At 38.6% G+C, this 22,602-nt stretch overlaps 1 protein-coding gene across 2 annotated transcripts; it reads left to right on the top strand.

Moving 5' to 3' along the window:
* Positions 1-8: 8 nt before the first annotated feature.
* kdm2bb (lysine (K)-specific demethylase 2Bb) lies at positions 9-22,585 on the top strand. Of its 2 annotated transcripts, none has more exons than XM_023960449.2 (21): positions 9-149; positions 627-771; positions 883-961; positions 1,772-1,818; positions 2,436-2,614; positions 2,722-2,828; positions 4,064-4,157; positions 4,265-4,418; positions 4,566-4,681; positions 4,962-5,082; positions 6,191-6,591; positions 6,677-6,763; positions 11,496-11,726; positions 14,225-14,368; positions 14,467-14,553; positions 14,683-15,006; positions 15,472-16,538; positions 16,624-16,787; positions 18,311-18,472; positions 19,660-19,878; positions 20,860-22,585. In XM_023960449.2, exons 1-21 carry the CDS (start codon positions 102-104, stop codon positions 21,039-21,041), a joined length of 4,158 nt encoding a protein of 1,385 aa, XP_023816217.1. In that variant the 5' UTR covers positions 9-101; the 3' UTR covers positions 21,042-22,585. The 2 variants fall into 2 exon arrangements, with proteins under 2 accessions (XP_023816217.1, XP_078812372.1); XM_078956246.1 differs by having other exon boundaries at positions 14,467-14,554; positions 14,675-15,006.
* The last annotated feature ends 17 nt before the right edge of the window (positions 22,586-22,602 follow it).

Here is a 22,602-nt window from a genome sequence, read left to right as displayed (position 1 = left end):
GAATCTGTTACGCGTGCTAAGTGCTCCTGTAACTTTACCCACGCGCGAGGATGCTTGCCTCGATCTGAGTGGAGTGACTGCAAACAAACAAACCAGAGAGGATGATGGCGCAGACCGCCGGAACGTGCGCCGAGTCTGGACGAAGGCTGGTGTGTACCATCCGTGTGGGTTAACGTTAACGCTAGCTTGTGCAAAGAAACTGGCAGCGAGCTAATTAGTTAGCAACGCTAACCTCTGCAGCTGCAAACAAATATTTGTCATGTCACTGACCGACGCGCTACAAGTTAGCAGAAATAATGGGGGGGAAACTCATATATAGCCCAATTTAGCTCTAAAGCATCCTTTATTAGGAAGATAAATATAGAATGCGGTTGTAAAATAGATAAAAATCGATAAAGATTCACAATTATTGTGCTAATATTACTTTCAAAACATCAAACAACAAATGCTTTCCCCTTATAAACATTAGGAAATATAACATGACAGCAATACTATGATAATAGATGTGTTAGAGTGCATGGAAATAAAGCTCACCACTATCAGTCCTCAGCGAACTCTCCACTGTATTTTGCGTTTGCATAAATCACGATGTTGTCTTTTTCTTCTTCTTCTTTTTTTAATGGCAGCGCTCCATCTGCCGGAGGATGTACGATGAAAACGAGGACTTTTCTGACGTGGAGGAAATCGAAAATGTCCGAGGCTTCAGCGTGGAGGAGAAGCTCGCCAGTGACAGATACACAGCAGACTTTGTCCACTTGATGGAGGGCAAAGGTAAACAAAAGATTCATGAGTAAAACAACAACAACAACAACACGCTGTATGTTTTGCAGCATTTGTTTCTTTGCTTTAGTAATAGAGCTAAAATATATACCTGTTTTGCAGACTTCACATATGAATATGTGCAGAAGGAGGCCCTCAGGACTCCACTCATTTTTAAGGAGAAAGCTGAATTAGGGATCAGGTGAGAACTCTTGTGACCCTTCCTGCACACCATATAGAAATAGTTATTAATCGTATTAATTTGCATAAAAATGACTTACTGACATGTATTTGCTGACCTTTTGATTTACTATCACGCATTGTTTTCTGTATTTTAAATACTTTCTTCTAATTCTTTTTGCAAATGTATTAAGTGGATTTAAATAAGTCGTATGGAGTTTTTTTTGCCTCTCCCTGCACTGTAATCACTTTTCTTTTCTCTACTTTATTTATTTCTTTTCTTCTAATTGTGCAAAAATAATAAAATCAAGTTAAAAAAAAACGAATTCCAAAGTATTATTGTTTTTCAATTTTACAACATTTATTTATTATTATTATTTTTTATACATATTGACAAAATAATGCCATTTTTTTGGGTTGTTCCTAGAATAATTGTGCTTTTTTTTCTTGAAAAAACCCTATAAACTCTGAACAAATCCCTTTAAATGTTAAATTTATGTGTAACATGTAGGAGGCATGTAAGATGTATTCATGGACTTAATTTAAAAAAAAGTTAAAATTATGAAGTTATTATTACTTTATTTACTTAATATGTAGTAACACATTCAAATGATTAAACTATGTCAAACTGAAGAAATTAGAAATCCATAATTTCAGCTTATTTGACCTACTCCTAATGTGATGGATCAGCCGCTGCCTCACCAAATGAAACCCCTTTTTTTACCTTATGGAACTTTGTTAATATATTTTGAATTGATTTGACTTTATATACCAACCATAACATGTACCTTGCTGTTGCTCTTTCTTTTTTTTTCTGTTTTTTTTTTTTCAGAATGCCTGATCCAGAGTTTACAGTCAGTGAAATTAAAGGACTAGTTGGTAAGTGAAATGCTACAGACACAAGCAAGCAAACTCTGATGCACGGTTACAGAAATAGACACGTGTTAAGCCTTGTTGTAACTTAAACTATACCAAACACGTATTCTTCCACAGAAGTTCATGGCTGCTGAGCCAGCCTGTACCATCTGCCATGCAACCATCACCATGGTTTAGGAAAGCAACGTGATTTGTTTTATCTGGTCAGCTAATCGTTGCAACCTTTGCAGCCTTGTTTCAAACTGTTTCAGTCTTCCTAAGCTCTCAGTTTTTGATTTTTTTACATCATAATATAAGGGATCATATAAAATTGGTCAAATACAAACTGTTGATGGGTTTGAACATAACTTTTTTAAGGCATGATTGAGTTTGAATACAAAGCAATTATCTCAATGTGTGCAAACAGCTCCATCTAGTGTTTTTTTTGGTAACTGTTACATCTGAGTCAGGTAGCAATCAACTTGTAGCAGGCAGATGAGTAGAAACATATTGAACACAAGAGGAACTTGATGATTTTTTTGCTCTGATTTTAACAGAAATTCTATTTGGTCAGTACATTTCTTTGCAGATAACTTGTACATTGTCGTTCACTTGTCATCCTGTTTTTTGTTCACTGGCAGGAAGTCGACGGTCTGTTGATGTTATGGACGTGAGCACTCAAAAAGGCTCAGAAATGAGCATGGCTCAGTTTGTTCGCTACTATGAGACACCAGAAGAGGAGCGCGACAAACTCTTCAATGTCATCAGCTTAGAGTTCAGCCACACGAAGCTGGAGAACCTCATCAAGCGGCCGACAGTGGTAACGGAACTGCTTAATAAGCTGAAATATTTGGCAGAAACCCCGGATGTGCTGGATTCCTCAGAGAGTGCGGCTATTGCTACTTAAAATTGTAGTTTCTCTCACAGGTGGACCAGGTAGACTGGGTGGATAACATGTGGCCTCCTGATCTGAAGCAAAGCCAAACCGAAGCCACCAACATCATCTCAGAGATGAAATACCCTAAAGTACAAAGGCACGACCTTTTTCTGTTTCTGTCTGTGTCCGATGACCGAAAAAAGAAGATATTTTGGGAAGTTGTGGATCATTTTTGGTCTCCTTGACGCTGAATCCTACTCCTGCCATCTGCATATCTCACATTTTATTCCAACGCTTTGGAGCATCGTAACATGTACTTTCACCTCCTGTTCGTCTACTGAGTTGTTGCTAGGCAGCCACTTGTATCTAGTGTAGAAGCTGTGGTCTCACTACGCCTCCTAATAAATCACCTGAAGTGATACCGAAATGAATTGAGGCTAATAATGTGTTTCCTTTTGGCCCACTATGACTATAGTCTTAGTTATTAATGATGGGTAAAGCAGTTAGATGGTTACTGATGAAGCAAATTCCTTTAGGATGCTTACTTTAGATGCTTTTTCCAGTTTCAGTTCAGTTTCTCTGCATGTTCAAAACAAAGTAATTCAATAAAGACGTTTCAATAAAGAGGAAATCAATGTTTGGATTTACTAACCAAGCCTCAGTTTGTTCTGTTTTATGAAATATAACTGATAAACTGTTGTTCATAACTACTTGATTACTTTGCAGAATATTAGGAGATTTTCATTATTTAGGTGATTTTTTTTTCCTGGCATCAAAAATCCTTGGTTTATCAAAATTGAATAAAAACAGTAAAAGGCTTAATTGTGTCTTCATAGACGTGCATCAGTAAATAACCTCTATCTCTGATGCTGCTTTGTAAACTGATAGAAATTGCGATTCTTACTCAGGTCATCAATAACAGTTTTCATTTAGTTTATCAGTCCAAACCCTCTCATGTGCTCCAGCTTTGGCTCTCCTAAATGCTCTTTAGTCTGCAAAAGACAGAGGTTCAGTTTTATGTTTGTTTTCTTCTGGATTTTGGTGCTTGACCTTTTGTGGATGTATATGGACCCACGACTCATTCCTTTGTGTTGTCTGTTTTCTTTTGTTCTGTTCTGCATAAAAACTACTTTTTCATGTTTTTTGTGTGTACAAGTACATTTTTCTTTAAAAAATTAGCTATACGTTTTCATACATGATGTAATTCCCAATTTCCCAAAAGCTGTTCTTGTAATTGTGTTTATTAATTATTAGACATTATAGTTTATTACTATTGACAGCATTTTTCATTATTTGTTTGTTGTTGTTTTTTTGTTGGACATTTATTTTGTTTTATATTACGGAAAGTCATTTCTACTTCTGCATTGAATATTTGGTGTATTTCTTGTTTAGGTATTGCTTGATGAGTGTCAAAGGCTGCTACACAGACTTCCATATTGACTTTGGGGGAACCTCAGTTTGGTATCATGTATTCAAAGGACAAAAAGTAAGTTCTTTCTCAGATTTTTTTTTTAACACGTGCGCCCAGATTTCATATACATTATTTCTCATTACTTTGAAAATACAATAAGTGTCCTGACCTGCTCTTGTCAGGTGTTCTGGCTTGTCCCTCCAACCCCCTACAACCTTGCACTGTATGAAGACTGGGTCCTGTCAGGGAAGCAGAGTGACGTCTTCCTCGGGGATCGGGCTGATGGGTGCCAGAGAGTGGAGCTTCGACAAGGATACACCTTCTTCATCCCATCTGGTGTGTGGGCCTTGTTCTTTTAAAGGGACCTGCAGGGTTTGATTGAATGAACAGAAATGTTTTTACATCCTTTCTGTAAACTGTAACTAGAGAGTTTGCATACATTTTGCATTTGTTCCTTGTCTGTTTTATTGGCTTGCAATCCAGGCTGGATTCACGCTGTCTACACACCCATGGACGCGCTGGTGTTTGGCGGAAACATTCTGCACAGCTTCAACATTCCTATGCAGCTCACCATACATGAGATTGAGAACAGGACAAAGGTAGGACTCAGTAAAAAGGACAGACATGAAGCTCAGTGAAGCCAGGGAATAAATAAAGAGCCCACCTGTGAGCCCACCAGGCCCACAAAAATACAGGAAGTGAAGGGAGAGCAGTCAGCTTTGCTCAAATGGCAGAAGATTAAGCTTTGTTTCTCTGCCTTTTTTTGACCGCCACATTAGAAAAACACACTTTTATACATCTTTTATGGATTTTGTGTTCTGTCAATCAAACCTGAGTTTGCCAACAGTTAACTCATACATGCTCTTCTTTTTTTTTAAGGTTCACTCCAAATTTCGTTTCCCTTTTTACTATGAAATATGCTGGTATGTTGTGGAGAGATACTTTCACTGCCTGACCAAGCGGTCCTACCTTTCTCAAGACCTCCACAGAGAAAATGTTGGTAAGTGAAGTTAAATGTCATAAAAAAATACAGAAGAAGCTTTGGCAGCTTCAAAAAAAACAGTTTCAGAAATGTTTATTAAAATCGGTACTTTTCACCTCTTTATTTTGACAAAAGCACCTTTTCCTACTTTTTTAAGTTATTTTTTTAAGTGTTTTTCATTATCTAACTGTTGTTTTTAATAGACCTATGGTAACAATGTAATTTCCCCTTAGTGGGATCAATAAAGTTCTATTCTGTTCTATTCTATTCTTGGTGTTGATAACATAAATTTGTTCCCACTTCCTTCTCTGGATAACAGTTAAATATTTCAAAATCTGTTTCAATGTTGTTTGATCTTGTGCAACAACATTTTATCCCATAATTCTTTACTCAGGAAAGTTCTGCTTGATAGTATCAGCGCTTTTAAAACTAAATAAGGGTGAAGGTTGAGAGTGGAAGCCATCAAAAGGTCAAAAATTAGGTTGTGCCCTCACTACTTACTACTTAAACTCTATGGAGCGTGTTCGTCATTTTTGTAGAGCTGACCAAATCTACAATCCAAAATCAGTCCTCTAGAAATTTCCCAGAAAAGTCTGCAAAAAAAAATAATGTGCATTAATGCTCACTAGACCGGCAAATATAGACCACAATGCATTGCTTTTGACAGATCTTTTATTTGAAAAAAATTAATTTACATTTATTGTGTATAAATCATCCAATTTTTTATCAGTAGAACACATTGGATTCATAAATAGACTTTGCAAAATGTTTACATTTTTTAGGCAAATGGGTGACGCCATATTTGGCATTTCAAAGACAAATAGTGAGTGTGTGTCCAAATTACATTAGGTTGTTGTGAGGAAATTCGGACACAGCCAAAATGTTTCTTAGACAATGATGTTGCCTCTTCCGTGTGTAAATTAGAACAAAAAAATAGCAGGTTTTAATAGTTTTTGCTACAAGTTACCAGATTACAGTTCAGATTATTTCAGTTTTCAGTCCTAAAAGAAGAATTTAGTTCATAATTGTAAGTTCTTAATCAACCCGCAGATGTAAGAAACCCCAGCGTTTTTCTTAAAGTGAATATTACTAATTGTACATTGATAAAATTTGTCGTTTCTCTCAGACTATGATATGAAGGCTAAGACAGAGAGCCCTTCCTCTGACTCCAGGAGTCAGGACACGAATGAGGACTCATGCGGGCTTCATGAAAGGGATGAGCATGGAGAAAAACTGGAGAGAGCCGCAGAACCCTGCTCGCCGGACACGGGGAAGGGCCCGCTCCTCAGAGCTGCTTTATCTGTCGACTCCGAGGACAGCTGCAACCCCAGCTCCGTTTGTCTGGATATGCCCAAAACCCCCTCAGACTCTACAGCCTCAGAGCTGCAGAGTAAATGGACCCATCTAACACAGTTTGAGCTGATCGGACTCAGGACTCTGGTGGAGAAGCTGGAATCGCTCCCCGAAAATAAGAAATGCATTCCAGTGGGAATAGAAAACCCTCAAGGGCTCCTGGAAGACATGAAGGTAAAAGAAAGAAGCAAAGAAGACACTTCCTCTCAATTTGTCAGTTATCTCTTACTTTTTTGTGTGCTCCTTTTGTGTTTTTAAGGTTGTTTTGAAAGAACATACTGATGATGACCCCAAGTTAGCAATCACTGGAGCTCCTGTGGTGTTCTGGCCAAAGAAAACTGCAAAGGTAAGAAGATTTTTTTCTGCAGAGAGGGACAAAACAGCCAATAGAGACGAAGGAAATATGTCTTGTTTTTAAGTGATTAAGGTTAGTTTGACAAACTCTTGATTTTGTGCACATGATTGCACATTAAAGAAACCAGAAGAGCTTATCTCAATCTGTAGGAAATGTTATGCTATCTTGCTAAAATGAGCAAATTGTGTGTACGCTGGTGACTCAAAAGGATAGATGTGAACATGATGCTCTTTTTATGCTTTAACACCAGTCCCCTTCTAAAAGACGGAATGATTTTGCATTGTTTAAATTCTGGCCCAAAAACCCAAAAGTCAAAGCAGATCAGGGAGGATTTGTAATTTTCTGCATCCGGTTTTGTGAGAGTTGCTGCTTCGGTTCTCTTTTCTGAAGGGACTGGTTGTCAGATGTCAATTTTCTGCCAAAGCCCTCAAAACGTCTGTAATTCAGCGATGATCTTCTGTTTATAATATTTTTCTTTTTTAAAGCTACTGTATTTTTCGAAGTATAAGTCACAGGTTTTTTGCATAGTTTGATTGTAAATACGACTTATATATGATTTTTAACATCACTAGAGGGCACTATAACTGTGTGTATCAGTAGTTGCAACTGACAGCAACACAGAAGAAGAAGAAGTGCCGCTCAGTTTAATGCCACCTTATCGGAATCGTTCCAAAGGGACACAAAAGATGAAAAATTAAACAGATTTAGGGATTCGAAGTGATATAAAGAGCTTAGTTGTTAGCATGGTTCTGTATGCTATGGTTATCCAAATAAGATGGAATGTCCATTTTCCGTTTTTTGTTAAATGCATTTCTCCCAAAAGTGTGACTTATACCTCTTAGTCTTAAGTCTTTTAACTTTGAACCATGACATTTTTTTAATGGAAATCTAGTTTTATTAATAAATTCTAACCGGTCTGCTGTGTTTAGTCAAGTTTTGGATTATTTGGTATTTTAGCTGAAAACAGAACATTCTTAAACACTAATATTTTCTGAAAATGGGAAAATAGGCAGGATAAAATCCTTGAATTTTATTTCCCAGAGAGGTTTTTTTTTTAGCCACTGATTTGACTGTCATATGTCAGTTAAAAAACCTCTGGCCTCTGCTTAAGAGCAATTATGATTAAAAACAAAACAAAAAACAGATTAAATTAATAAGAGAGTTGGGTTAATGCACAGATCAACAACATTTAGCCTTGGGCTGTGGGCAATGCACATTGCATACGTTTCTATCAATTTTTGTGCTGGGTTGCAGGTACATGTGAATAGCATAAACCTTCATAAAAATTAAGAACATTTGTTGTAGATATAAAATCAAGTCATAATAGCCAGAAAAAGGCCTGAACTGATTATTTATGTTGTTTTTATTTCATTGTAGGGAATGGGGACTGACTTACTTGTGCAACAAGCTGCTCAGCTTGTTTCTTGGTGATTTTTTTTCTTCTTTTAATGTGCTTCAACCCGGAAGTCACTCGGTTGCTACTATGGATTCTTACACTAGACTTTTTGTTTTCTCCTACGATTTCTAATTAGTTGAATTCACTATTTAATTTTTAGTCATACTTACGAAAAAGGATTTTTCTGAATATTACATTTTTAAAACAACTTTATTAACATCTCTAGATTTCACCGATCCATTCCCATCTGTATTTCTATTAGCTGAATGTTTGTGTCACATGTTCATGTTAAGCAAGTTTTTAAAATGCATTTAGCTGGTTTTAAAATATTTACTTTAAATGTTTGTTGTATAAAAATCGTTTTTTTTGTTCAATTTTATTGTGAAATCTGTAATTTTTCTGTGATCAAACGCAGTAAACACGCAGGAAACAGGGAATCCTCATTAGGAGGTTTTTAGAATGACATGTGCTTCACCTCTATGGCTGGAAGGGAAGATTTGTGGGTCTAATCAGCCCCCTGCATCGCCCCCCGCCCTTCTCTTTAAAGGCCAGCTGCTGGTTGTAGGACCTCTTTGTGTTTGCCTTTTGTAATAAGATGCCATCTGGCTGTATTGGCTGTGCAAAGCCTGCCCTCCTCTCACAGCGATACTCATAATGAATATGCTAACACCTTTGCTGCTGCCTCCTTCCTCATTGGACAGCGCGTCTGCCTCTCATTGGCTCCGCGCCTCCCGCTTCCCTCCTCCTACTGGTGGAGCCGATCCATATTAATAAGGCAGGTTTGTCTGTGCTTTCTACATCTGCTTGTGGTATTGGGAAGCTTTGGAACAAGAGGGAGGGTTGCAGGCCTGACAGCAGTATAAGGAGTAGAAGGAGGAGGAGGAGGAGGAGGAGGAGACTGCAGCCATGTCAGTTTGCTGTGAGCTGGACGGTGCCTGAAAACAAGCCATGGCCATGTCGTTGAGCGCTGATGATGAGGACTACGACTCTGACTCTGAGCAGGTTAGCCCACTGAAGCCTTGCAGGCAAGCCTGGTGAGGCAAGCGGAGGAATGCTCGGTGTCAGGCAGGGCAGCAGTGTGCAGCCTGGCCGGGCAGCAAGGAAATGGAGACAAAAGCATTGATTGAGGATGCTCTCTGAGCTGGTTGTTTGATTTTTAACTTCTTTATACATGCGCTTTACATGCTTTCATTAGGGAAATCTAGAATGAGGTGTGATTATAGAGCTCAAACCTCTGCTTCACTATGCAGATAAATCTTTTATTGTTATATTTCTTTTTCAACATGAAATGCATATTAAAACTGTAAGGATAAATGTTTTTTTTGTGAGAAATACATTTTTACCCAGTCTTAACAATAAATGTTTGACTTCAAAAATAGGATACTGAACAGAGGATCTTTTGCTGTCATACCAGTACATGTTATTGGGAGATCTCTGAAAGTTGCTAAAATATGCAGATGTAAAACTTAGTAGCCGCAAAAGCATCAATTTGTATAATTTAGGAGTAAATTTAAACTCAAGCAAATGCGATTGTGAAGTTTATTTTGAAAATCTTGTAACTAAAAGTAATTTTATTTTCTTATATGGTTGCAGGGCACCTCAGGGATATTTTTTTTAAAGATTCGCTTTGGGATTTATTTTTAAAAGAGATGCTCTGAAGAGATTTTCCCCACATGCCCCTGCTGCGTTGTAGTTTTTTGGACTTTTCTGGGGCCAGTGCACAGTAATTTGTATTTTCGGTCTGCCCTTAAGTGGTTCCTCAATAGCTGTTGTCTGTGTAAGATAACAAAATGTTTCCCAGTTGATTAAAGTGCCTTTCATTTGATTAAGAGGACTTAAGATATGATCAATGTGCTGGAATGAGGTAGTTGAGGCTCAGTTTGCATTGATTTCTTCTTCAAAACACATTGTAGTTTAGTATCTAGAATCCCTTAATTTATTAAATATCCTAAAAATAAGGTTGCATGTGAGACCCCCCCCCCCCATTTAGTGGACAGTATCCTTTTTTTCCCTAAACTTTTGTAGTTTTAGGCACATGGGAATAAACATTTGGTTTCTTTTACATTAAATTGAACCTGTAATTAAACTACTCTTCGACACATATTTGCTGTGTGACTGTTTATCTGTTTGCTTTTGGAGCGTTGTGGTATTTTATTGTTATTTTGCTGTTTATAATCCGCTTGAAAATACCCCCCAAAACGCTGCGGCCCAGGCTGCTTGAGATCCTTACCCCCCCTACCCTCAATACCCCCCTCTAATCCCGTCTCCTAACCACATATCTGGCTGGCTGTGTCACTTTATTTCGTGGCTATTGTTAGAATAAATTGTTGTAATATGCCTAAGATTGAGCCCGCTCACTTCTTTTTTTTTATTCTCCTCCCCTGTTAGAGGCTCTCAATACAGTCCTCATTGGTTACAAGTGTGTGAGTGTCATACACCGCTCTGTTACGGAATGGGACGCTGCTGTTGCTATGCTGACACTAGGAAAATCTGCACTGCCTATGAAACTAAAGAAATCCGATCTTCACTTCCCACAGCTGCAGTGTGTGGTTTTTTTTTTTTCCTCTTCACCTTTTGTTTTTGTGTATTTCATCGCCCACACTGCTGCTTCCTTAAGTATTTAGATTTTTTTTCTATGCCATATTACCTTAATGGTAAAATAAAAAAAAACAACATTTTTTGGGTTTGGCTCTATGCCTCACAGGGAGGAGAAAATCTTCCAGTGAAACCATCATGATGCTGATCAAAGACATCTCATCTCCACTGTCCACTTGTGTTAAATGGAGAGCACTTGACACTGTTTGCTGCTCTAAATCTGTCTGTAGCACAGCATTGGAAGCGGTGGTGAGCGGGGTGTAAATTGTAGCAATAAGAGGAGCTTTTTCTTTGATGTAGAAATGTAAGGTGCTAAATTTGGAAAGCACCTTCAGGGCCTTTTATCATGTGGGTTTTTTTCTTTTTTGTTTCAGTGAATAATGCGTTTCACCAACACGTTTCAACCAAAAAACTACGATGTGAATACACGTTTTTATGCCGTTAGACACGTCCATGAGTTGAATTTAGCTGTCTTATATATTTTTTTCTGTTATGTAACAACCCAAAATGCTGCTAAACCAGAATTGGTCTTTCATTTGAATCAGGTAGATTTGAAGTTTTATACTGACCTAGAAACACACTTATTTGGGATCTGTGTATTTCTTTGCGTGCAGTTCGAAATCAAAGTCGTTGCTGGTTGTGATTGTTACTCAATTTCAGCTTCACAAGCAGAAAACGACTTTCCTCCACCTGCTTTTGGTTCTTGACCGTCCACCCTCTCTGTCCTCTCAGCCTCGACCTCCCAATCGTCTGAAACCCAAGATGGCAGCATCTCCTGCATCAGCGGTCAAGCTGTCAGCCAGCCGGGGAACATCTGGTGCCCGGAGGAGAAGGACGCGCTGTCGAAAGTGTGAGGCCTGTCTGCGGACGGAGTGCGGGGAGTGCCACTTCTGTAAAGACATGAAGAAGTTTGGGGGCCCCGGCCGAATGAAGCAGTCTTGCATCATGAGGCAGTGCATTGCCGTAAGTGCATTCTGCCTGTAGATGCCTTTCTTTTAGCATAAATGTGGAGGGGTCAAAATCCTTACATCCAAATATCTAACAGAGGAGATGCAGATTATTGTGGTTGTGTTGTCACAGGTGTCTGTTCTTGAAGTCAGCTGGACTTGATGTAGAAGATGTTTCACTCATTTAAGTAGCTTCTTCAGTTTTAACTGCTAACTTCATGTATGAAGAGTATAGCATCTTCTTGATCAAAGAAGAACAGAATCCTGCATAAGGACTGAAATTATGTAGTTGATCTCTTCACTTTCATGCTGGAAGATCAATGTCCTCAGATCAAAACTTAACTAATATTCATCCTGTTAGATCGGACACTATGACAGGATAGTATAGCCTTCAGAGGGATGGACTCGTTTCATCTTCTATTGGGTTGCTTTGTGTTGTTTGCCGCTGTTTTTATTGTATGCAGGTTAGAAGTGGTTGCCTGAACACAATCCTGAGGTGAAATACATTTCCTCTAATGCTCACTTATTAGATTTTGATAAGAATTTTTTTCTTCCTTGGTTTCGTGCTGCTGCAGCACGGTTGCCAGGCAACCGTCCACAGCCAGGCAGTGCACCTGAACACAAAGCAGTTCATATCAGCCTAGTAGAAATGCATTCTTTTGTGCAGAGTAAGCACAAAGCATAAATATTGACTGTTTAATTAGCAGATTAAATCCCTTTAAACTTTAAAAAGACCTGGATTAAAGAGAAATATTAACTGGACTCAATGGTCCAATATTTAAAATATGATTTGGAAATGTAGGTCCAGAGTCTGAAGTGGAGGCACAGAAGCCATGTTGCTTGAAGTTCAGTGTGTTTCCACATTGAGATGGTCTGAAAGTCCCATCCCACAACACATTGATGCAATTACTGATGCAAAAGAGGCAAACGGATGATTGAGTCCAGCTCAGTGGCCTTGTGGCAGAGTGTCCCTGTGACTGGAAGGTTGTGAGTGCCAATTCAGACCGAGTCATACCAAAGACTCTAAAAATGGGACCCATTTCCTCCCTGCTTGACACTAAGCATGAAGGGGTTGGATCGGGGGTTAAACCTCCAAATAGTTTTAGAGTGCGGCTGTGTCTGCACCTCACAAATACGGAGAACAAATTCACACTCCAAGGTGTGTGACAACTAATGGGACTTTAAAAATGCTAATTTTAAATGATATTCTAATTTTTTAAGATGTATTTGTAAAATTCCAAACTAAAAGAATTTAAGGGAGCTACGAAATAGATTTCTGAGTTTTGGCTCTCCCCTTTTAAGTCTCAAAAATGTAAAAAAATACAGTCTGTTCTTTTAGTTTCTAATTTTAGAGTCAACTGTAACTGTTTCTAGAGTTTACAAACAGTTAAGCACTGAGGGAAGTTTCCTGATTTAGCTTTTGATTTTCTTTCTCCTTAAAAATTTCTGTTTCAGTACCACGGACAGAGATTTGCTAAAAGTTCAAAGCTGTTTCTGCCTGACAATGCAGCTTATTAGTAAGACCTAGCATATAAAATGTTTTCTATAAAATGCTTGCTACAATAGTCTTCGTTAATGTTAATTTTCCTAATATCTAGACTGTTTTCATGTTCGGTCAAGTTAGCCACTTTCTTTATTCTGAAATGTGCTGCAATGATCTGACTCTTTACCAAACTTAGGTTTTTAGGCCGGGCCTCTGTTAGAAAGTTGATTATTAGGGTTATGACAGCTATAAATGTGGTCAAAAGGTCAAGAAAAATCCTCTGATAATTGAGTCATTTGACCAATAATCCTTTTTAGTTATGGGGACTGGCAGATTATCGTGTTTTGGGAATGTTTAAAAAAAGGAGGGAAAACTCGTTTTCAAGGAATCTTACGAGTTCCTACATTGATTTATGATTGATTACATGACAGATTTCTATTCTAAAATCAAACATGTTTGGTAATCAAATCCTTTTCATGTAAACAGTGATATAACCTAGAGAAATATGGAAGTTTCGTCAATAAAATTGTGAATTTTTGCATTTCAAACGAACTGGAAGATTTTTAGTGCCCAAAAAAATAACACAGGAAAGGACTTCACAATAAAAGCATTTCATAGTAAACCACAATTTCATTTTCTTATTTAAGATTGATTTGATGTTAATTAACTGATTTTTGAAGCCATTCTTAGGCCCACAATCTGATTACATTTCTTTAATGAAAAGAACTAGATAAATGCTACTGAAAATAAATAATGTGGGTTTAATCTAGCGTACTTTTAAAACATTTATTACTTCCTGGATTAAATGTGCAGAAAATTAAGTGAATCTACCTATTTTTGTTGTAATATCACAGAAGTATAATTAGTTACATTAAACTATGGCAAAAAATGCTCTAATTTAGTTTCATCCATAACAAACAGTTTTTCACTATTATAAATTGCTCTTATGATCTAAACCTTTATTTAACTTCAATTTTTACAAAGTTACAGTTTGAAGAAAAGTGCCGTCACCTCCACTTTGTGTTCTTTAGCCCGTGCTTCCTCACACGGCTGTGTGTCTCATCTGTGGAGAGGCTGGAAAGGAGGACACCGTGGAGGACGAGGAGGAGAAATTTAACCTAATGCTTATGGAGTGCTCCATCTGCAATGAGATCGTCCATCCCCACTGCCTCAAGGTAAAGTCGCCAGCATAGACTGATCGTTTCAGACACATGCAGTGTTTCTAAAAGTGTTGGGTTTGAGCTGAAAGTGGTTCTGCTGTCTGTGTTTTCAGGTTAAAGATTCAAACGGGTTGGTCAATGATGAGCTGCCAAACTGCTGGGAGTGTCCCAAGTGTAACCATGCAGGAAAAACAGGGAAAGTAAGCATTAGTATGGACTTTTTAGAATCATTTTGATGAATTCATTATAACTTGGGTTTTTTTCTCAAGCATCCTTGAGCCAGAAAAATAATACTTTACTCTCTCTTTTCTAACTTTTTGGCCTCAAAGCAAAAAAGGGGTCCAGGGTTCAAGTATGCGTCCAACCTCCCCGGCTCACTTCTGAAAGAACCACGCTTAAACCGGGACTCAAAAGAGGAGCCGGAGCCTCCCATGGCGCCCACAGCAGCTCTCCCAAATTTGACCACCTCTGCAGTGAAGAGAAAAGTCGAGCAGGAAGTAACGTCCAAGAGGAGTGAAGAGGAGCCTCCAAAGAAACGTCCCCCCCTGCTGTCGCTGGACGCCATGTCTCGACCACGACTGGAGGACAATCCGCTGAGGAAAAAGAGGAAACTTTTTGAGACCAACGATGAGCCTGTGATTGTAAAAAAAAAGGTGAGTTCTATGCAAATTACAAAAGCACATTTACAAGCTTCAAGGTTTTCACAGACTAGATTTCTGTGTCAATGTTATCAAACTGTTTAAATTGACACATAAATCTAGAGGAAAGTTTTCTAAAAAGTACAATTTATTTTATATCCTTTTTATTGCTTAGTTTTCCGTCAAAACCTGCAAGCATTTATGTGGCCATTAAAAGTAATCAGTTGTCGTGATTGAAATTAAAATTTTTGGAATTTAGAGCTCTTACTCTGAAAATAATAAAAATACACAGTCAATTGAAAAATGAATTTCTAAATTGGTGTTTCTTTAATAAAACAATAAAAAATACTTTTGTGTTGTTTAATTCTCTTGTAGTTTGAACACGTTGAAAGAAAAAACTAATATTGCGTAGCTTCAAACTGCTGAACTTTATCTGGACTGCCTCAGAAACACAAATCTGTTCCTTCTGCTCTTTTTCAGAAGAAACTTTGCAAACCAGAAGATCCTTTCAGCGCAAAGCTGCTGCGTCACATCACAGCGGAGAATGACCACGATGAAGAAAACGAGGAGCAGGTAGACCACGAGGAGGATAGGCTGTCCTTGGATGGGATGCATTTCAAGGAGAAGAAAAAGTACGACAGCGAAGTTCAAGAAGACGATGTGGAGCAAGAGGAGATCGTGAAGAAAAGAGACAGTACTTTGGAGGACAAAAGTAAAGTTCTCCTAAGTCCCCTATTGAGAGCTTGTACAGCCACAGACGGCGATCATTTGTCTTTGAACTCTCCCAGAGCTGGACCGAGCGGCGAGTCAGGAGATGCTCCAGAGAAGAGCCCTGCTCAGCTTAAAGCTCGGCACCAGCGTCGACGCTTTTCCAACAAAGAGGGCGGTAAGGAGTCCAGTCAGGAGTGCATTAAGACAGAGGACTGCCTCAACCAAAAACTCGCTATAGTGAAGATGGAGGAAGGTGCTCCCAACTACAACCGCCGGCCCCTGAAGAGCGAGGATTCGGTGGTCAACCAGAACTGTAAAACGCTAAAGACTGAGGATCCAGCCGCTAATCAAAGCCGCCGTGCTCTCAAGGTGGAAGATGTCAGGTTGAATCTAAATAGACCGCAGCTAAAAATAGAAGAAAGTCTGTCAAACCAGAACCACCGGCCGGTGAAACCAAAGACGGAGACTGAAGCAGACAACCAGAAGCCTAGATGGCCTCTGAATAACGGCAGCAGTGATCTGGGGGACTGGCTGCGGCACAGAGGGCTGGAGGCCAACGGGACGCCGCGCGGCTACTCGCCGCTGAGCTGGAACAGGACTTCGCCAATCACTGCGATATGTCACCGACCACTCCCACGCCGGTCGCCGCCGAAATGCATCCAAATGGAGCGCCACGTGATCCGGCCCCCTCCCATCAGCCCGCCACCTGACAGGCTGCCGCTGAATGACGGTGAGGCTCACGTGATGCGGCGAGAGATGTGGATGACGGTGTTCGGCCACCTCACTCACAGAGACCTCTGCGTCTGCATGTGCGTTTGCAGAACGTGGAACAGATGGTGAGCGCGATCCGCCTCTAAGACAATCTCGAGCTCTTTCGTCTCCATCGCCTTTGGATGCCAAACGCTGTGTCTCTTTTATCAGGTGCTGTGACAAAAGGCTTTGGAAGCTCATCAATCTGAACCGCTGCAAGTCCATCACCCCTCTCATGCTGAGCGGGATCATCCGGAGACAGCCGGTGGCTCTGGACCTCAGCTGGACCAACATCTCCAAGAAACAGCTGAGCTGGCTCATCAACAGACTTCCAGGTAAATTAACTGTGAGCTAAAATTACAAATAGATGCTGTTTTAGAAATTTAATTAAATCAATCAAATGAAAGAAGAGAGAAAATAGAGCACTGCTGTGTTGTTGTGGCTCTCAGGAAGCATTTTAAAAGCTGCTTAATTTCTCTGAAGACTCTCAGTAGCCTCTTAAATTACATTTAACTAAATAAAAACGTTAATACTTATATAAAAATGAGGTCACTGCAGTAGCATTTTTCATAAGGTTTAAAATGACTTTCACACATGCTTATTTAATATTATGAATTATAAACACAGAGGCCTTTTTTTTGTTTGGAAATCGTTTTCATCTCTCTTGCATCAGATTTGTACATGATGTCCGTTTTGAAGAAGAAAGGAGATGTGCAGAGTGGTGGAAACTGCTGATGAGTCATGCCATGAAGTTATGGGAAAGAGTAGTGCAAACTAGATTGACGGCAGAAGCGAGTTCTGTATTTGTGAGCAGCAGTATGGTTTAATGCCAAGAAAAGGAAGCACAAATGTAATATTTGCTTTAAGAACGATTCCGGAGAAAAACATAGAAGGCCAGAAGGAAGTGGAGGTGGAACTGCACCAAGGATGGAAAGAATCAAGAAGGAGTCCATCAGAGGAGCAGCTCATGTCAAATGTTTTAGAGATAAATGCAGGGAAGCAGTTTGAGATGAGATTTGGACACAAGTGAAGGGACAGTGATGAAGTTGGTAAAAAGAGGTTAAAGTTGGAAAGAGGGCTAGAAGAGGACCAAGGAGGAGGTCTATGGATGTAGTGAAGGAGGACATTGATGGAGAATGCAGAGAAGGTTAGATAGAGGCAATTGATTCATTGTTGCGGCTCCTAAAGAGTAAAGCTGAAAGGTAAACAAATAAGAATTCACCGAAGAGCAGATAAAAGCTTGTTTTTCAAAATTTTATGTCCAGATCAAATGTTACATTATAAACCAGAAGAGGAATTTTGATGGAAAGTCCAACAGAAAGCACACAGCACACTTTGACACCCCTTCCAGTCTTTGTTTTTGTTGTTCAGAAGGTGTTTATGTGCTTGAATCTCCAATAAAATCAACATGCTCCTCATGTCACATCCTAATTTAGAGTTCTTCTAATGAACATCAGCTGCTTTTCACACGTCATTGTCTCATTCTGGATATAAACAAACATAAATTAAGATTAGAAAATTATTGATAAAAAAAGTGAAATTATTTTTTTCCTTTAGTTAACAGACTGCCACAAAATTAAATTCTATATTTTGTAGTTTCCCCCCCAAAATTTTGATCAGACGCCTCTGATAGAGTGAACAATGATTGTGAATTCATTTTTTGATAAACAAAGAATTAGAAAGGACAGCAGAAAGTAATCCTGGCAGTGTTTTAATTCATTTTTCTTTAAGAATGATACAACTGCTATCTGCGTTGATAAAGCTTTTTGAGAGTTTTATGTTAAGTTGCTAGAAGTCATACCTCATCATTGTGTCATTTATGAAGAGTGTGTATTGCTTTATGCCCCGCCCCCTTCAGGTCTGCGTGTGCTGCTGCTGTCAGGATGCTCCTGGGTGGCCGTCTCTGCTCTTTGCACCTCCAGCTGTCCTCTGCTGCGAACGCTGGACGTTCAGTGGGTGGAAGGACTGAAAGACGCCCAAATGAGAGACCTGCTGTCTTCACCCACAGACAACAGGCCAGGTAGCACCCCACTCTCACCCCAAATTCACACTGGTCCGTCTGTGGTGCATCTCTGTTGCGTTGAGTGGGGGCCGCGTCTCACAACTGTCAGTTAGTTTACATTGGCTGTGTCCGAATTCCCACCCTTCTCCCTAACTACTAAAAAACTACATAGTGAGAGAATCTAGTGCCCTGGATTTTAAAAGCAATTTGGACATCATGCTCACTACTTTTTTTCTCTCTAAACGGGGTATATGACGTCATCGATTTCAAGAAGTTAAAATCTAATTGATATGACCGTTTTGCGACAATAATTTATGAATCCACTGAGTTCTGAAGATGAAAACGTTGATATTTAATTAAAAAATACAATTAAATACATTTTCTTTGCTAAATATTTTCAGATGCAATGCATTGTGGTCTATATTCGCCAATCTTGTGAGCATTGATGCTCACTAGTTTTTTTGCACAGACTTCTGGAAAATTTCTAGGCCACTGTATTTGAATTGTAGATTTGGACAGCACTACAAAATGGCGAATTCACTATATAGTGCACTATATATAGTGAATAGTGAAGAAATTCGGACACAACAATTACCCCTACCCCCAGAATCCTGAAGGAGTGGTTTGTCCTGGTGACATAAATACAATTTTATAAAGCTTTGTTTTGAAAGTACAACAGAAGTTATTATTTTGAAACCTGGACCCATTTTCCGTTTCTCTGGCTTTTTGCCACGACATTGACGCTCCAACGGACTGAACACAGGAAATAGAACTGCGTAGACCAGTCAGTGTTTAGTCCGAACTCTGACTGGAGGGGCGGTCTTAGAGGTTGAACCGGCGAGTCTGATCATATTACATCCTCTACACACCGTCTGCTGCGTTCCCAGCTTCCTGTTCTCTCGGGACAATATGGAACAATGTTTGAACGTTTATGAGCTTGAAGAACTGATGTTTGTTCACCTGCAGAACTTTAATCTGCTGACTGCAGCAAAGATGAAACCAGAAGTCTATTTTCTAAATATTTCTTGGCAAAATTTAAGGGATTTAGAGTTATTTTAAATTTAAATTGAGCACGGCTTTGTTTGTAGCTATTAAAAGATTTGTTGGGTCAAACAAATCCTAAACACTGACCTGAACTTTTACTTTAATAGTAGATGTTTTTTTTCCAAAATATACTTAATCCCATTTGTTTTGTGTTTTTGTAGGTCAGTTAGACAACAGGAGTAAGCTACGTAATGTTGAAGACCTGCGTCTGGCGGGATTGGACATCACCGACACCTCCCTGCGCCTCATCATTCGCCACATGCCGCTCTTATCCAAGCTGGACCTCAGCTACTGCAACCACGTCACTGACCAGTCTGTCAACATCCTGACGGCCGCCGGCACCACCACCAGAGACTCACTCACTGACATCAACCTGTCAGGTCTGGATTGAAAAAAAACACAACCTTATTTACACTTACCTTTAGCGGCAGAACAGCCTTCTTTAGCTTATCATCTGCCATGTGAAGCCTCGTGTTGATTTATACTGTATCCTGACTTCACCCTGGTTTCAGGTTATGAAGCTGTGGATTCATTTCTCCAATAATTAGACTTTTTTAATTAAATATTAACAAAGTTAAGGAAACAGAATGTTGTATGATGGTGTTTTAAAAGGAAATTTGATTATAAAATAAGTAACAGCATCTTTGATAAGCAAATCGTCTGATGGAGTACTCAAATTAAACTCAATAGAAAAAAGGTCAAAGGGATTAATTAGGTGCTATTAATGATTAAAGTCTTTTTAAAGCAACTGCAGCACTTTATTTGATTTAGGAGCGATAACTCTCATCTAAACTTGGTGACTTTGTAGATTGTGTTTTGGAACTTTTTTTAGAATTTTTGCAACAATTCTTTCAATTTCAATGACACAGATTTTGGTTTTTCCTTTCCATTAAGCTGAATTCATTAGAAAAAAAACCAAAAATAAAAGATTAAGGCTTAAAATAGTTCTATGTATGTGTAATTATTCTATGTAACATCGAAGTTTTACTTTTAAAATGACTTAAAAACATTTCAAACCTTTTCACAATATTCTGATTTCTTGGAATAGCATGTTTTTTTTTAAAGTCCACTTTGTTATGTATGTTATGTATGTCAAAGTTTGGGATATGTATATCAGCAGTTTTGCTAATTATTTGCATTCGAGAAGGACATCAAATGATTATCATGAACTAAGCTGAGAGGAACAGGCGTCCTGGTTCCATTGTACAAGTCTCCACATTTATCCTGAAAGATGCATGCATGCAGTATCTCGATTTAATAGTCACTTCCTGTATTTTGATCAATCTACAATCTGTCATGTAAGCGGCTGTGATCCATTATGTGCCATTTGGGAGATATTTTAACCCGGTTTCTCCCTGCAGTGTGCAACCGGGTCACCGACCTGTCTCTGACCTATTTCAAACGCTGCGGGAGCATCTGCCACATCGACCTGCGCTACTGCAAGCAGGTGACCAAGGAGGGCTGTGACCAGTTCATCGCAGAAATGTCCGTCAGCGTGCAGTTTGAGCTCAAGGAAGAGAAACTCTTGCAGAAGATCAGCTGAGAGGGGCGCAGTTGAACATTTGTCCACATGGGGGCAGCAGTTGAGCATTCAGACATCAAGCTGCTGAGCTGGGAACTAAAGACAGAAATCGAATCCAGTTAGGAACAAAAAAAACTACAAAAGCTGTTATTGTTGTTCCTCTTTATAAGTTATTTATTCCTAACTGACTGATTGTACTTGCCTCTGTTATCCCACAGTGTTTATTGACTAGTTTCCGTCCAAATGCAAAGTTTATTGCATTATAGATGAATATTTTTGTATCAGAAAGTGTTTCATACGTTTATGTGCAGTATTAAATGCACCACTCTACTGTAACATAGCCCTGAAAAGGATAATCAGTCAGCGTTACTGTTTTGCTGTTGAGATGCAAAAGGTTTAATAATTATTTGTGGCGAACTTTGGAGAAAACCTTGTGGTCATGTGTGTGCTTTTTTTTTTTTTTTTTTAAATATACATATCTTGGGCATGTTTTTATGTTCCCAAGATGTTATTGGACACAGATACTGTGTATTTTGTTTTATCTATATGATAATAGTATGTCTGGATGTAATATTTAGCAGAGACATTTCAAAAACGTATTCGCACTTACATAATATGTACACATGAATGTATTCTCACATATTCTACAGTGTACAGTGTATAAAGCCTATTTTTACACCACTAAAGTGTTTAGCTAGTTTTACTAACTGCTTGTATTTGACTGTGTAGTATAAGGTCATACATGCACAGTAAGCACTCCAGTTCTTGATAATATTGGTGCTTTGTGGCGGAGAGCTCAGCTTCTAGCTCAGTGTGCAGAAACAAAGACAGTTTTCACATCTGTCCCTTAGATTCAATCTCCTGCATTGTAACTAAATGTTTAGACAAACCCTAATAAATAACAATAATGAATCAGTCATGATTTAAAATATGAGCAGGAGAAGAAGGAAAATCAGAAATATATAGGGGAAAAAACAGTTGTTAAGACACAGTGGCCTAAGATACTCAGGCCTTATTCTGCTTTTCTTTGAAATTTTAATGATCCCATGATGTTTTATTTTTATGTTCTTACTGACATGATTGTATGTTAATTGAGGCTTAAGACAAAACAAATCCTGGTGTTTGCACTTTTAAACACAAGGAGAGTGCATTTTATTTCCTGAGAGATTACCGTAATACAAATTATAATTTCATAGACTCTTGTGAAAACTTGTACGGATAGTCAAGCTTGTGTTTTTTTGTTTTTAAGAAATGTCTGCAAAGTTTAACTTTTAAAGAAATGTAACTCTGTTTGTCACGAAAAACTAAACCATCATTTTGAGTTATTTTTTGTGCTTTCCAAGTATTTTTAATTTTTTTTTTACCCTAGATTTTTTTTTATTGATCCTTTGTTTAAGTTTTGAATACCAGCTCATGTTTATCCAGTTTGATGGATGTGTTTACATTAAGGATTTTGGTTTTATCCATAGGATTTTTTTATACATCTGTTTATCTATACATATTGTACATGCAAAGTCTCTAGGAAAAGTCAACATTTGACATATTAAATACGTTTGAAATACTGACTTTTGTACAGTTTTGC

This window comes from Oryzias latipes, chromosome 12 (assembly GCF_053564925.1).
Source record: "Oryzias latipes strain Hd-rR chromosome 12, Olatipes_Hd-rR_3.1".
Classification (NCBI taxonomy): domain Eukaryota; kingdom Metazoa; phylum Chordata; class Actinopteri; order Beloniformes; family Adrianichthyidae; genus Oryzias; species Oryzias latipes.
This window is presented reverse-complemented; position numbering and strand designations above follow the sequence as displayed.